The sequence below is a fragment of the Lucilia sericata genome, unplaced genomic scaffold, assembly GCF_015586225.1.
Source record: "Lucilia sericata isolate MDLA Ls3-8-SP2 unplaced genomic scaffold, ASM1558622v1 Contig000906F_arrow, whole genome shotgun sequence".
Lineage (NCBI taxonomy): Eukaryota > Metazoa > Arthropoda > Insecta > Diptera > Calliphoridae > Lucilia > Lucilia sericata.
Window position 1 is genome coordinate 84,036 of NW_023994893.1, and position 16,226 is coordinate 100,261.

Sequence of the window (16,226 nt, forward strand, 5' to 3'; positions counted from 1 at the left end):
TTACTTATTTTTTAAAATGTTTTCTTACATTAAGTTCTTTTTTTCGACTTAAAACTATAACTTAATGGTAAAAAAATCACAGTCCATAATATTTTGTATTAAATTTACAAATTAAAATTAGTAAAAATCATTTTCAGGTCTATAATACATATTAATATTCTTTTTCATTGATCAATAAAGATCCATGGAGGCCATATTTTCGTGTAATATCATTTGGTGGACATCATTGAATACCTTACGTATACAACTGGTATCGGTGGCCACGGTAAAATGATAATAACACTCACGTTTCGAGTTATGCATGTGATTGCGGGAGGGACGCTTCACCGGTTCTTGGGTTATATCGACAAGTTTTTGTTTTATAAACTTTTTCGTCCAATCACATTCATCAAAATAACTCTCAGCCTGAGGACTGTTGCGAAATTGTTCAAATTCAGGGAAATAATCGACAATATGTTTACCGGCTCTTATTTTACGTTCCATGATATCTTGTTTATTCAGAAACACTATAAGACCGGCCGAGGCCAAAAAACGATTTTGCCAAACACCTCTAAAGAGATTTAAAGCCTCTTGCAAACGATTTTGTGTGGGATCTTCTCTCAGTGTTTGATCAAAATCACTGCAGGAGATTAGAAAGAGAACAGCTTGAATACCCTCAAATACTTGTATCCATTTATTGCGTTGATCACGTTGACCGCCAACATCGTACATATGAAAGATTTGCTCACCGCCACCCATGTGTTTGGGAATCTCTACGCGAAATGATATATTATGGATGCCCGTAGTGATTTTACGACTGTGTAAAATATCCTCCGTCGAAGGGATATAATGAAAGTCTGAGATGCGATCAAAGTTATCCAAAAAACTAAAAGTTGAAATAGTAAATATAAAAATTAATTTTTGTTTTTTTTTATTGCTAAAGAAGAAAATACTTACTATTTGGTACTATCGGATAAAGGAAATTCATTCGAGCGTTCAAAACATGTACGTATGCCAACATCATTCCATAATGTCATAACATGATCACAATATTCCTACAAATATACAAACAAATTAATGGTTTTAATTAATGAATAACATTAAAACAAATCATAATCTTAAACAACAACGACAACAACTACTCTGAAATATAAATAACGTATTTTCCCCAAAAATATATATACAAAAAAAAATTCTGCTATGTCGTACGTTTTCAGTACCGCATTATAATCTTATCACTTGTCGTATATCATAACGTCAATATCGTTGACGATTTCTTTTAAGTTATATATCAAAATGAGTCAAATGTGGTTCTAAAATTATTAAATGTTTACTTGTAATTCGTTTTAGTTTTCTAGGGGAGGGGGTTTTCTAGTTTACGCGGTTGTGTTGTGTGCGAAAAAAAGATTTATTATAAATTATAGGCTGTAATACCAATTGGGTATGTAAAGTCCAATATTGATTTGGACTTTACATTCTATAAATTATGAATGTTATGTGTAAGGTTATAATATTTTATTGAGTGAAATCAATTGGATTATAATGGGAAATTCCCTGTTTAATTAACATTTTATCATTAGAACAATGTGGGAAGAGACCATACTGGTTGAAAACTTATCGTGATTCATGAGGATCACTATAAAATTGCATAAGATCGGATAACCAAGTATTATTTAAGGGAGCTATTGTATCTATTTAAATGGATGTGTCATTTAGACCGGCTCTTATTTGGGATTTGTAAGAGATTTTGAAACATGATCATTGCATCATAAAAGTCGTGAGTCTTCATAAGCAATAAACTTGGTACTTCAATAGCAAAAAGTGTCAGCGAGATCGGATCATTTGCCTACTTCAGATTTCTTCCTTGGCCATTTTGGGAGTTTCGTTTCTATGTAAACTACTCATAGAGTCTGAAGATCTTGCAAGATCGAAAATTTAGCAAAAGCAGTTAAGTAAGAGAAGAAGGTGGAGTTCTACTATTTATGCGAAATAAAACCACCCGACATTGGCAAGGCAATCGGCTATTTCATGTTTTAACAGTCAGATCAGTTAGTGATCGTGTTTTATTTCAAACATTCTCTAGAAGAAAGAGAACAAACATAGAACAATTCAACATAAAATCTGAAGAAGGAAACTGTCATAAGTAGATTTGAATGAAATCGAAGGTCCCTGTTTAGCCATTTGATCACAAGTGGAGAGTCTACATAAGCAATAGACTTAGTTAGTTAGTTTGAAAGGAGGATGTATATACATCAAATCCGAAGAAATACACCAGTGCCTCAAGTGGGAATCGAACCCACCACCTCCGGTCTACCAGACTAGAACACTAACCACTAACCTACCGGAGGCAACAGCAATAAACTTAGTTCTACAACGCAAAGAGTATCAAGATCGGCTCATTTGTTTGCTTCAAACTTCTTTCTTGGGAAAAAGGAATAATAAAGGTCTCAAAATACCACGATTTGCGCGTAATAGAACTATCAGATTGTGCTCAGATGATCGTCAGATGAATTGGTGATTTGGAAAGTAGTCAAAAAGATCAAACATTCTCTGAAAGAAAGAGAACTAACACAAAACATAAAATATAAATATTCCCCTGAAAAGAAGGAAACTTCCATAAGTATAAGTCCGAAAAGCTCTCGAGAAGAGTCTGAATATCTAGCAGGAACGAAAATGTAAGAAAAGCTGATCAAATGATCATTAAACTAAGCTTCACCGATATCATCTGCCATTAAATACATATTTGGAAAACAAATAGATAGCAGAGTATGAAAATAAAAGTTCCCTTTGCGGATGGAAGAAGGAAATATAGGCATAAAAGGAGGAATCTATTGTCAGTACGATCGGTTCTTTTATGTGGATGTAAACCGCATATATAGAGTTCAGACACACTGCACACTATTAAGGCGATTAACAACACGATCGGATCTCTTATGTAGATGTAAACCCATATGCGAAGTATAGAGAGATCTCAATCTAACGATCGAGTCTTACTCAGATTATGTTTACTCCATATTGATATCAGTTCTTTCATACGGTTGTAAGTTTCTATACGGAATTCAGACATGCAAATCATTAACAATGGATAAGGCCCAATCTTTGTCATCCACTAAGCAAATCTTTGTCAACACGATCAGTTCCTTAACGTAGATGTAAACCCATATGCGAAATTCAGATATATAGAGAGATTACTCGTAACATTCAGTCAATGATCAGTTATGTCACGTGATGTTTTCTCGAAATCCATATTGATGAGATCACACACACGGTTAGAAAAGGATAAAATTGCTATTTAGATCATCAGATCATTTCGTGATCAATTCTTATTTGCTCTCCATGCTTTTAGGATGACAGAAATTAAACCGATCTTGCAGTAACTGGAGGCGAATAGCAAGTGCCAAAATACCTAAGTCGAGAGTGAGAAAATGATCGACACTTATTAAGCTTATAAGTTTATAGATCACTAGAATGGTAGAAAAGGGGATCACAGTTGAAGGATTACTAAAAATTGCTTATATTATATGTCGCAAATCGGTTACTATTCTAAATCCTTTGATTAAGTATTGCATAAACAAATGCAGCATTATAATTGGAAAAACATCAATTATACTTCAAACTGGTGTACCCAAAAAGATGTCTAACGATTAACTTATCACTAAATAACTAATGATTAAAAATATAAATGATAATGTATATAAGTTCATTAAACCTTTAGTGAAAAAAAAGAAACACTCGAAACCTATAAAGGTTACGGAATTGAATTAAACCTAAATACAACTACACTGATTTAAACACATCAAACAGTTTCATCAGCCGATGGACGAAAGAATTATCGGATGATGTTAACATGTTGTAAGTTTATCATTTAAATCTAAATGACTAATAACACTTATCTAGACACATTTAATTTTTCTTTATCTAATTATAAATAATAATATTTTGCGGTGTGGAAAATCTTTGCTAAATTTCAGTCAAGTGTTGAAATGATAATTCTAGATGTTAATCATTTAAATGTGTATCTATATTACAAGGGTTTCATCGGGGGGCCGGAATGTGAGTTTGGATGTAGTTATTGGTATTTTAATTTAACAATTTCCTAAGTGCCTTTATGATATTTGTCTAAAGATCTTAATAAAAAATATTTTAAGTGTTTAAAAATTAAGATTTTCAAAAATTGATTATTCTAAATGACGCAAATGAGGCAGGCAAGTGTCAACTTTTTTTTTGCACAGCTTTTAATACTTTAAATTTAATATTTACTTTTTATTTTCGTTTTATTTAAACACAAGTTTTTCTGTTGTTTATTATTTAAACTTCTTGGTTTATTGATATTTTTGTTTTTTTAATAAACAACAAATAACAAATAATAATATTAACGAAAGAAGAAACACTTGTGGATAAGAAAAATAAAGTTATAATATCTTTAACTAAATGTTTTAATGAAAATTATATTAAAAAAATCTTGATTTTTTCAGACTAGAAACTGTTTATTAAATCCTTTAGATAATTTCAAAAAAATTGTGGAAAGTTTTGTTAATTTGTTTAAATATTTAATATTAAAACTTATGTCTAATATTAATATTTGTTTTATTTCTATTAATATAAGTTTATTTATTGTTTTATTAATATTATTTTTTAAATGAAAATTTAACAAAAAAACCAGTTGTTAAAATAAAAGCACTAAATGGCGCTTAAAATTAAGCATTTTCAAATAAAGCCACCATTTTAATTTATATTACAATGGCTGCATATCCGTTTGGTTTTAGTCTAGACAACAACCTCTTATTGCAGTGCAATAGCCACATGTTATAATCAAATATTGCAACCTTGCTATTATTTATTATATTTAATACTATTTGCAAACAAACCAAAAACAAAACAAAAAACTGTTAAGCGAAAAATAAACTAAATAATAGTATTAAAAAATACTATAAGTTGTAAAGTGAAACCCCTTGAATTTACTACAATTAACATTTGTTTAACACATGAACCAATTGAAAATACGCAGATATATATTTACACACTTCAAATATAAATTTAGCAAAAAAAGAATACAATGACTACAAAATTTATAGTTGTTTAAAGATTAAATACAGTTTCCCTTATAATAGGTAATAATAATGTGTTTAAAAAGTGATCATGCAAAACTTACCTCATTCATATATTCAGGCGCCGTTTCGCCCATTGTTAAGATATAGGCTGCACTGTGTTTACTAGCACAACTTTGATATTCTAGACCCAATATTGACATATATTGGACTAGTTGGTATATAGATTCATGGATATTTTGATAGATTTCGGGTATCTTATCACGACGTTCACTGGAAGAAGGGAATAGAAAAGATAGAGAGTTTTAGCCAGAACTTACAACAAAATTGTTTTCAAGTTGGAAAATATTGGATTAATAAAAGCTTTCGGACAACTTTAAACATGATCAAGATCTAAATATTACTTTGAGAGAGTGAACTAATCTGTTGATTGGTTCCTAGGTGATAGACTATCATCTTAAATTTAAAAACTTCCTTGATGGAAAGAAACTAATAAAGAACCACTTTCTTGCAGGATTAAGATCGAAATTACAAATCGAGAGATTATTCGATTATTAGTTTCCACGGAACAGTGTTGACATCTTTAGATTTCAAGAAACAACCGTAAATATAAGAAAATCTTGGAACTGATAAAGGAACCGACACAGAACTAGCCTGTTGATGGGTTTTTTGGGAGATAGAGATCAACAAATAACAGAAAACTTAAAACAAAATCGATATTATTCCAAAAGAAAGGGAATTATGGATATATGAGTTTCTAAGGAACTGAAAATCTATTAAAAAAGGACCTTAATAGGAAACTAGCTCAACTCAACTTTAGAGCATGGAAATAAACCGAAACAGAACTAGTTTGGTTCTACGGAACAAGGATGGAATCTTAAGATTCCAAGAAACAAAGCAAAATATTGAGGGAGGCGAACTGTCATAGAATTTTTCTGTTGATTGGTTTCTAGGGGATGGATATCGGAACTCTAGATATCAACAAACAAACCCTAACTGAATAGAAGATCTAAGTTATCATCAGAAGTAAGGACAACTGATACATAACTTGTCCATAAATAGGTTCCTATTCTATTGATTGGTTCCTAGGGGTTAGAGATCGGAACTTTAGATATCAACTCAAGATAGAGATCGAAACTTTAAAGCACACACAGAACTAGTTCGGTTCCATGGAACAAAACATAGAACTATTCTGTTGATTGGTTCCTAGGATATAGAGATCTAAACTTTAGATATCAACAAACAAACCCTAACTAGAAAGAAGATCTAAGTTATCTTCAGAAGGAAGGGGAACTGATACATAACTTGTCCATGAATAGGTTCCTATTCTGTTGATTCGTATAGATATCGGATTAGATATCAACAAACAAACCATAACTTGGATTGAGATCTAAGTCGTCATCAGAAGGAAGGGCAACTGATGCATAACTTGTACATGAATAGGTTCCTGAAAGAATAGAGATCGAAACTTTGGAAAACAATTGCAAATTTAAAAGCCATTTTTAATGTTTTCTTGATGTTATGGAATCTGAATAGAGAACGAAGTGGGAACTTTGAAGCATTAAAGGCAACTGACACAAAACTAATTATTTCGGACATCAGATACTATATGTTTCCTTGATGGTAAGGAAACTAATACAAAACTCATCCGGGGATGGACTCTATATAGACGTAGATCTAATTAGAAGAATTTGACACAGAACTAGTTCGGCCATTGGTTTCCAAGCTATAGAATTGAAATCTGTAGATATCATGATATAACCGCTAATTTATGATATCTGATTACTTATTTCGTTTTAAATGATCCCTAGTTGGAAAGGAATCAATACAGAACTAATCTAGTGATGGACTGTTAAAACAGAGAGATTTTAAAACAGGATTGAAATCTTTAGATATCAAGGAAGGAAACACTTGATAGTTTTCTAGGAACTTTAAATATTCCCTTGGTGCGGAGGAACTAATACAGAACTAGTGCTGGGATGGTTTCTTAGGAGATAGAGATCGAAACTTTAAAACATTTCCCTTAAGAAAGGTAACTGAGAAAGAACCTAAGATGGAATACTACAAAGTTAAGTGATTCTAGGAGAAAATACTAATTGAACATGCCGGAATTTTAGACATCAAGAAATAACCGCTTACTTAGAGATTATAGGAGGATAACTGTACTTCGAACCAAACTAGTCCGGTGATGGATTCTTAAGATATAGAGATCGAAACTTTAAACTACCTAGAAAAGAAACAAGACAAAACTAGTCCCGTGCTGGATTCTTAAGATATAGAGATCGAAACTTTAAAGTAACTAGATTTTAGAGAGTGAAAGTATTCGAGTGGGAAAACACTACTTGAATACGCCTTCAAAACAACTAATTTACGTTTCTAACAGCTCTTGCGGATAATTTTTCATTAACGCATCTTTAATGCTTTAATACTTACTCATCGGAAAAGCCATTGATGTGTAAAATGCGCATTTGTTTAATAATAGTAGTTTTGCCAGATTCTGCTGTGCCCAATAGTAAAATTTTTACCGCTTCACGAAAATTTTTCTGCATATCACTGCATTTACGTTCCACTTCTTTGGAAGAGGCTTTCAAATCATCTGGATGAGTTTTCGAGTGCCTCAGACACCGTAACATTCTGAAAAGAATAAAGAGAAAATAAGATTTAAAATAACGAATTATATAAAGACTAAGGTTTCCTAATGGAAAGCAGGATCGAGCGTTAAAGATCGGTAGAAAATTTAGGTGAAATTGACAAATTTGAGACTATTTCTAGGACTATTTAGAAGATCCAATGCAAAAAGTAATAAAAATTTTGATTTGTTGGATCCAACATCGACATCTAGAAAAATGGCAAATTATCGGAGTTCCTCTTCAAATTAGCCTAAGTGTACTTAGGTTATTTATTTATATTATTAAGCTATTTAAGCCTTAACTCGTGCCTATTATGAAATCCTCAAGTATTTGTTTATAACAACAAAATCGCCCAATTTCACACATTCTGCTAACAACCAAGAAATTGTATTTCTTTGTATTTATCTACACAAGAATCTAAAATATTTAAACAAATATTTATTATTGTTAATTTTCAAGTTAACTTTTTTTATAACCAGAATTACTGGAAAAATAACAAAATATTTTAGCTAAAAATAACTTCGAAATACTTTCGAATATTATGAAATTCTTAAATACTACGAAGTTTTATTTATCTATCTATATAAAAGATATTAAATTGCCAATTAATAGCTTTTAGTAATACCGTTAATTATTGCTATTTAATGACAATTGTCGTCGGTACAATACAATAAACACTTTTTTTACAATTCAAAGAAATATATCTCGATATCTTATCATTTTCATTCATATACTAGTCTTATTTTCTAATTATTTTCTGTTGTTCGAAAAAAAAATTTGAAATGCCTAAAAACAAGATCTTTTAAAAGGTACTTTTTTTTGCCAAAAATTATATATTTTTTATAATTTATCTACAGACATTTGTATTTCGGTTGCAACAATGTCTGGGAAATAGTTTCAAAATAAATAATAGTTTATTTTTAAAATTTTGTGATGTTAGCAAATTTCTAATTAAACTACTACTTCTTTAAGCAACTAAGCTTAGAAAAAAGTAGCAAATTTAACAACCTTGCAAACACAAAAGTTTAAAATTGTAAACATGACGTTTTACTTACTCCATTTTGTTTGATTCTTCCTATTTGTTTTGAAATTCTGTTTTGTTATTGTTTTCAAAATGTACAAATTGTTAATTGATCTTTATTTTTAATGGTTGTTTTAAATTTTAATTGTTTATTTTTTTTGTTGTGTAGGTGTTAGTATCGAAAAGCATTTTTTTGGGAAAAAACATATGCAATAAAAATTTGTAAATATTTCAAAGGGTAGTAATTAAATTAATTGTTTTATTTTGTTTTTACTGAAAAACGTTAAAATAATAAATAAGAGTTGTTGTGTGTATAAACAAAAATGTGTTGTTGTTCCATCAAAATAATTGTTTTAAGCCATTTTGCAAAATTTAAAAGGAAAATAATATTTATTTTCTTTTTTAAATTTGTGTTAAATACACCTTGAGTACTATGAAAAGAGAGGAATGAAGGTAATTTTAAGAATTAAGGCACCATTAGTCAACGACCTAGTAATCATAGGAAAGTCTAAGTATACAAGTTTGTTTATTGATCTTTCAGTAATCGTTTAACATTGAAACAGTTGTAAAGTGGGGTTTTTATTGCCACATTTTCTTAACAGTTTTGAGGCGATAAAAGTGGATATTTCTCTGAAAAGCGCTCTTTGATCATTTCATGGCGATCGCTATGAGGAGGTTCTCATAATGGTGTTAAATATATGATATTCTTTGACTTTGATTGAAAGTCTTAGTTCAGTTGTAGTTCTAGTTCCGTCCTAGATCAGTTCTAGTTTAGTTCCAGTTCAGTTCTAGTTCAGTCCTAGTTCAGTTCTAGTTCAGTTCTAGTTCAGTTCTAGTTCAGTTCTAGTTCAGTTCTAGTTCAGTTCTAATTCAGTTCTAGTTCAGTTGTAGTTCAGTTCTAGTTCAGTTCTAGTTCAGTTCTAGTTCAGTTCTAGTTCAGTTCTAGTTCAGTTCTAGTTCAGTTCTAGTTCAGTTCTAGTTCAGTTCTAGTTCAGTTCTAGTTCAGTTCTAGTTCAGTTCTAGTTCAGTTCTAGTTCAGTTCTAGTTCAGTTCTAGTTCAGTTCTAGTTCAGTTCTAGTTCAGTTCTAGTTCAGTTCTAGTTCAGTTCTAGTTCAGTTCTAGTTCAGTTCTAGTTCAGTTCTAGTTCAGTTCTAGTTCAGTTCTAGTTCAGTTCTAGTTCAGTTCTAGTTCAGTTCTAGTTCAGTTCTAGTTCAGTTCTAGTTCAGTTCTAGTTCAGTTCTAGTTCAGTTCTAGTTCAGTTCTAGTTCAATTCTGTTCTAGTTCAGTTCTGTTCTGGTTCAGTTCAGTTCTGTTCTAGTTCAGTTCTGTTCTAGTTCAGTTCTGTTCTAGTTCAGTTCAGTTCTAGTTCAGTTCTAGTTCAGTTCTAGTTCAGTTCTAGTTCAGTTCTAGTTCAGTTCTAGTTCAGTTCTAGTTCAGTTCTAGTTCAGTTCTAGTTCAGTTCTAGTTCAGTTCTAGTTCAGTTCTAGTTCAGTTCTAGTTCAGTTCTAGTTCAGTTCTAGTTCAGTTCTAGTTCAGTTCTAGTTCAGTTCTAGTTCAGTTCTAGTTCAGTTCTAGTTCAGTTCTAGTTCAGTTCTAGTTCAGTTCTAGTTCAGTTCTAGTTCAGTTCTAGTTCCGTTCTAGTTCAGTTCTAGTTCAGCTCTAGATCTAGTTGTATTTCAGTTCTAGTTCATGAACTTTTTAGTAAAAAGTTCCGTCGCAGAATGCCTAATGGTTTTAAAACTAATATTAGACACCCCAAAGAGTCGGTCATTGGTCTAGTTCCTTGAATTTGTCTTCCCTCTTGGAGTATTATTTGTAGACATATTATTGTTTTTATAATGTATTGGTCAAGAGTTATTGTACTGTAAATCACTGCTAATCAATAATATTTTTCAAAAATCATGAACAAATTCTAAAAAAAATGTTAAGTATTTATTTACTTCCAAAAATATGTTTATGATTTTATTTTAAAAAAAATATTTGTATAATAAATTTAAAAATAAAGCATGAACGGCATATTAGCCTCTAAAAAATAGTTTTAAAATATATACAAAATTTGTTGACATTATAAAATTTAAGATAATACATTGATTTAAACTAGACGATAACAGCTTATTAGCATAATTATTAAGTATTAAGGAAAATTTCCTTATATTTAAATATTTTTTAATTTACAACTAAATTTGTTAACATTGCTGTAATTTATAAGTACAGCCTAAGCCCTCGCAATGTTTAAAGATAATACATTTATTTTGTGTATATTATGCATTAGTTTAAAGTCATTTTGAAGCAAAAATTGCTATCTTGTTTTTTTTTATTGATGATTGGTGGTCAAGTGTGATTTTTATTATCTACACATTGTTTTTTTTTGTTTTATGAAAATAAATATATTTTATTCACGTTTTCAAACCAATTTAAAATGATACGATTTGCGTGCAATAATTTTGTTTTTGGCACTGATTTCTTAACAGGCAAAATCTGAATAGATAATTTTATAAAGTGTTATAAATTTCCGGTTTAAAAAAAAACTGACTAGAATGGAAATTTTTTTTTAACTAATATAACAAAGAAAATTAGAAAAAAACATAAGAAATTTTGAAAATCTTATTTTTTTTAAAGAAAAGAAAGAATTTTATCTTTAAAAATATAAAGTCCATCAGTCAGACCTTAGGCCTCTTGTTAAGCGACATGTGGTGCGTTTTAATAGGTTGATTGGTCAATTGAAAAAATTATCTAGGAATGTTCAATATCTAAATAACAACATAAATAAAAAGAATTTCAGATAAGCTTTCTCTAGGTATTAAAAATTTTCAATGAATTTTACTCTAAATTTAATGAATGAATTTCTTTCTTATTTTTGTAATAATAAGTAAATTTCTTATTTTTATTTTAAAGAATTTCTTTAATTACTTTCATTTCTTTTGGAATTATAAATCAACTTGCTTATTATATACAATATATACATTGAAATAGGCGCCTCAGCCATTTTATATATAAACATTTAGATTTCTTATCAGAGCAGTGGCATCGGTAAAATAATTTCCTTGTAATTGTTGTTGTTATTTGGCGAGTTAAGACTTGATAAACTAATCAACAAAAAACATTAATAAGTTTTTATATTCAAAAATTATAAAAACAAAATAATAATACAAATAATCATACAAGTCATGGGACTCGAGCCTGCCAATAAAAAAATTTGCAAAAAAAAAAAAAATTCTTATCAAAATTTTAACATTTTTGCAAAAATTTCAGAACCTTTTACCTGACCTACACTTTGCAGTTAATAGGCAAATGCAAGCCCATATATGAGTCATATTATGATGAATTTATAATAGATCTTTTGTTATCTTTAGCTAAGGTCTTAGACTTTTATCACATTTCTATAGAGAGTTAGTCATTATTGGCGAACCTTAGTATTTATTTTGAATCTTTAATTGTAAATATGTCAAATATAGAAAGTCTTAAGTGACATTTTATAATTTCTTATCATGTCAGTTTTTTTTTTTTTTTGAATATAACAAAGTGATAACACTATTTGGACTTATATATTTAGGCCATTTCTCTTTATACAAAATCACCTGAACATAATATTTATTATGTATGTATGTTCTGGGGTGAATTTGAATATATTTTATTGATATATGGTTTTTTTATCTGAAATTTTAAATGTCATTTTTACGATGGCCGTTAGTTGATTGACATTTCGTTATTGACAATTAAACTTCAACTTGAGTTTTTGATTACAGTTAAATGACATTCTTATCTCAAGTTGTAATTGCAGTGATTTCTTGATATATGATCATCATTATGCAGTTTTTACTTTAATCTTAGAATCGACTTAGTGACAGGTAATAGCCAACGTAAAATGTATTTCCGTTTAGATGTTTTAAGCTTAGCTAGTTTATAGATCTCTTAATGAGAATCGTATTCTACAGCAAATCAGACATTGATTACAAATAAATAGGTCTGAGACAACCCAACCAGGAGCAGCTCACACTCAAATCAAGATTATTAAGCAATGAGCAAATATCCTCTCAGAAATAACTATTTATATTTAAAGTACTCTTGTTCTCAATAAACTCTGGACCAGTGATGTCTTAGAGACTAATATTTCTTTTATTCGCAAAATAATTTCTATTCGGAAGTACTTTTTTGAGACCTTAGAAGATCATAGAGCATAAACTCCATAGTAGTTTTGCCATCTAGATGGAGCATAAACAACATATTAGTTTTGCCATCTAGATTGGATGTAATACATCTGGATTATTTTCTATTGGTGGTATATATGTACATATGTATGTATCTCTGATCTCAGATAACTCTGATTGATGACTTACAAGTCGCCTTACTTGCTTTCAAAACATGATAAGAGAGAAAATTGGAACTTATTGATTGACATTTCTCAGTTCGGGAGGTCTTAACAATTCATCAACAAGTACCTCAGAATCATATGTAGGCTCCTCTGAACTAACATTATCAGCAACACGGATCTCTGAAACCTTAGCATAGAGGAACCCATACTATTACATATAAAACATAGGAAATGGTGGTGGATCAACCATGCTATCAGAAAAAGAAGCCTGATAGTACCATAAGGATGGAACTAGAGTGAAATCCTTAAGTTTCAAGAAGCCGAGGCCGACTGAAGAACCTTACCAAAGAAGAACCCATACCATTACATGTAGGACATAGGAAACGAAGGTAGATCAACTATACTATCAGAAGAAGAAACCTTAACTGATGATTTTACATTTAGACTTCATGGGACGTGGTAGTGATGGACATTTAACAGAAATCAATTGAAGTTATATTTTCGAGAACAAGAATATATACAAATGTATGTATATTACAAAGAATTCTCTCTTTAAAACTTTTAAAGTCTTAGTGGATCAACGGAAAATATATTTAATTATAAAACGTATACAAATTATCAATGGGTGTCCTAGTTTTTGTTGAAAGTTGTGCTGGGGAAAAAAGCATGAGTCGCTGAGTTGACAAGATCCAATTGTCTTGAGAACTTTTAGAATATGGGCTATTAAAGTCTTCAAACCCTTTTCCTTAAAGTATACCCCAAGTTTTCTTCTGTCTGGAGTATATTTGAAAGTCTGTAGATCATAAATTTTTAAATATTATCAAAGTCTTATTTATAATTTACAAACAAATAACTATTTGGGTGGGGGTAGCACCGATTATGACAGTTTAAAATTATCTTTGTAAATGTTTGTTACAATCTTGTATAGTTATTTTTTATAATTTCCTTTTAATGTTTACTATTATTAAACAATAATAGAGCTTTTCAATAACTCTATAAATAAGTAGTTGTTACAAATAACTAGAAAATGTATTTTATTACATTAACAGTATGCCAAAAAACCAGATAAAAGACCAAAACATAATAAATAGAACTAGAACACGTTCTCAGTAACCACCTTAAATAAAATTTTAGCAAATATATGCTAAAATAATCATGTAAGTCATAAATTAATTTACGAACAACTTGTGTCAGCTGAAACCTACAACAATGTTTACAACTTGGTAACACTTATGGTGGACTTGGTAACACAGACAAATCTATATACATTTGTATATATTATATATTTGGATTACATAGTAATTGTATTACGATTTTAGTTCTTTGTTTCAATTCATATTCTTGTTTTAAATATGAGCCATATATCAAACAACTAATCACAAAACTTACAGATAAGTAAAGCGGTTTAGTAATAGGTAATCCAAATATTTAAGGGTCTAGTGCAAAAGTTTGTTATATATATACAGACATTTTGAAAAGTTTTTTGCGATATAGGCTTTTATTGTTAAGCAATTGTCTGATTCCTTTATATCTTTAAATCATTCCGATTCCAATAACTGTTTTGATTTCAAGACCCCTTTCCCTATATTACAATCTAATGCCATTAATTTTTAAACTAAATATCTATATTCATAAATCTAATTTTTACTCACTTTAACTTCATTTTGGAAAGTATTTTTAAGCCCGTTTATTGCCAAAGATCACAAAGTTAAAATGTTATTTTCTGTTTAAATTAAGAATGTTTTTAACAGTTCTTTATATCGCCTCTTTCTTTTTTTAAATTGCTGAATTGTCTTTGAAATATTAGAGGATTTTTCGTATTTTTTATTTTATAAAAAATCACACTTTTTTAAAAACACTTCAATTGTTTATATTAAAACGGAAGTGGTTTTCTAGTCTAATCCTTTACACAACACACTTTTTATAACAGTTTTTTTGTTTATGTTTTTATTTATTGTTTATAAATTAATTTATAAATTATAATTTATTTCTTTTAATTTCTCCAGAAATTCTTTTATTTATATTTTTCTCAAGTTTTGTTCTTTTTTTTCTTGATATTTCACTTCTTTTAGATTCCGTTCTATTTTTCTTTTCTATTCGAACGAACGTCTTGTTAGTTAATAATATGATCCGTAACTGAAACGTTTTATCGGTTCAACGTTAACTTATAAAATGAATGTAGTTGATGTGGGTAATGAAACATATAAAATACATTTACAGTAGACCCGATCAATTATTATTATTATAACAGCAGAGTCATAGCAAAAAAACAAAAACAATTTCATTTTAACAACAATATCAGATAAGATTAAAGAACTCGGAACAGTCGGGCGGGCAGTCATAATTTAGAAGAAAAAAAATATAACAATTAGTTACTCGGTTTTTCGCACTATTGAGAAGAGAGAAAGAGAACTGTGTAAAAAAAATCGTACATTAATTTGTTGGTGTTAATTTGTTTCACTATATTTTTTTTGTTGGCTTTATCGTTTTATCAAAATTAGCAGGGTTGGGAGATATGAGACTTTACCAAATACATTTCGACTCCATTTTTGCCGCCTCAAGGCGAAACACCTAAAGTGAAAAAGAAGTCCTTTAAGCGATTTTTATACCCACCACATAAAAGTCCATTTTCTGGCTAAACTAAAGGCGCTAGGGCTAAAAGAAAATAAATCTGTGATCACTTAAATTTCAAAGATCGATTTTATGAGTGAAAACATAAAAGTCCATTTTCTGGCTAAACTAAAGGCGCTAGGGCAAAAACAAAGGAAATATGTGATCACTTAAATTTCCCAACAAAGATCGATTTTATGAGTGAAAACATAAAAGTCCATTTTCTGGCTAAACTAAAGGCGCTAGGGCAAAAACAAAGGAAATCTGTGATCACTTAAATTTCCCAACAAAAACCGAATTTTTGAGTGAAAACATAAAAGTCCATTTTCTGGCTAAACTAAAGGCGCTAGAGCAAAAAGAAAGAAAATCTGTGATCACTATTATTTCCCACCAAATGTCGATTGTTTGAGTGAAAACATAAAAGTTCATTTTCTGGCTAAACTAAAGGCGCTAGGGCAAAAAGAAAGGAAATCTGTGATCACTGTTATTTCCCGCCCAAAAATCGATTATTTGAGTGAAAACATAAAAGTTCATTTTCTGGCTAAACTAAAGGCGCTAGGGCAAAAACAAAGAAAATCTGTGATCACTTTAATTTCCCACTAAAAACGGAATTTTTGAGTGAAAAC

The 16,226-nt window shown here is 29.9% G+C and overlaps 1 protein-coding gene across 1 annotated transcript; it reads right to left on the minus strand.

Annotated features, from left to right (window-relative positions):
• LOC119608976 (guanine nucleotide-binding protein G(f) subunit alpha) lies at positions 1 to 15,174 on the minus strand. The gene is made up of 5 exons (XM_037963629.1): positions 14,643 to 15,174; positions 7,461 to 7,661; positions 5,132 to 5,300; positions 937 to 1,034; positions 1 to 865 (listed from the first exon to the last, which is right to left on the minus strand). Exons 1-5 carry the CDS (start codon positions 14,651 to 14,653, stop codon positions 172 to 174), a joined length of 1,173 nt encoding a protein of 390 aa, XP_037819557.1. The 5' UTR covers positions 14,654 to 15,174; the 3' UTR covers positions 1 to 171.
• Between the last annotated feature and the right edge of the window lie 1,052 nt (positions 15,175 to 16,226).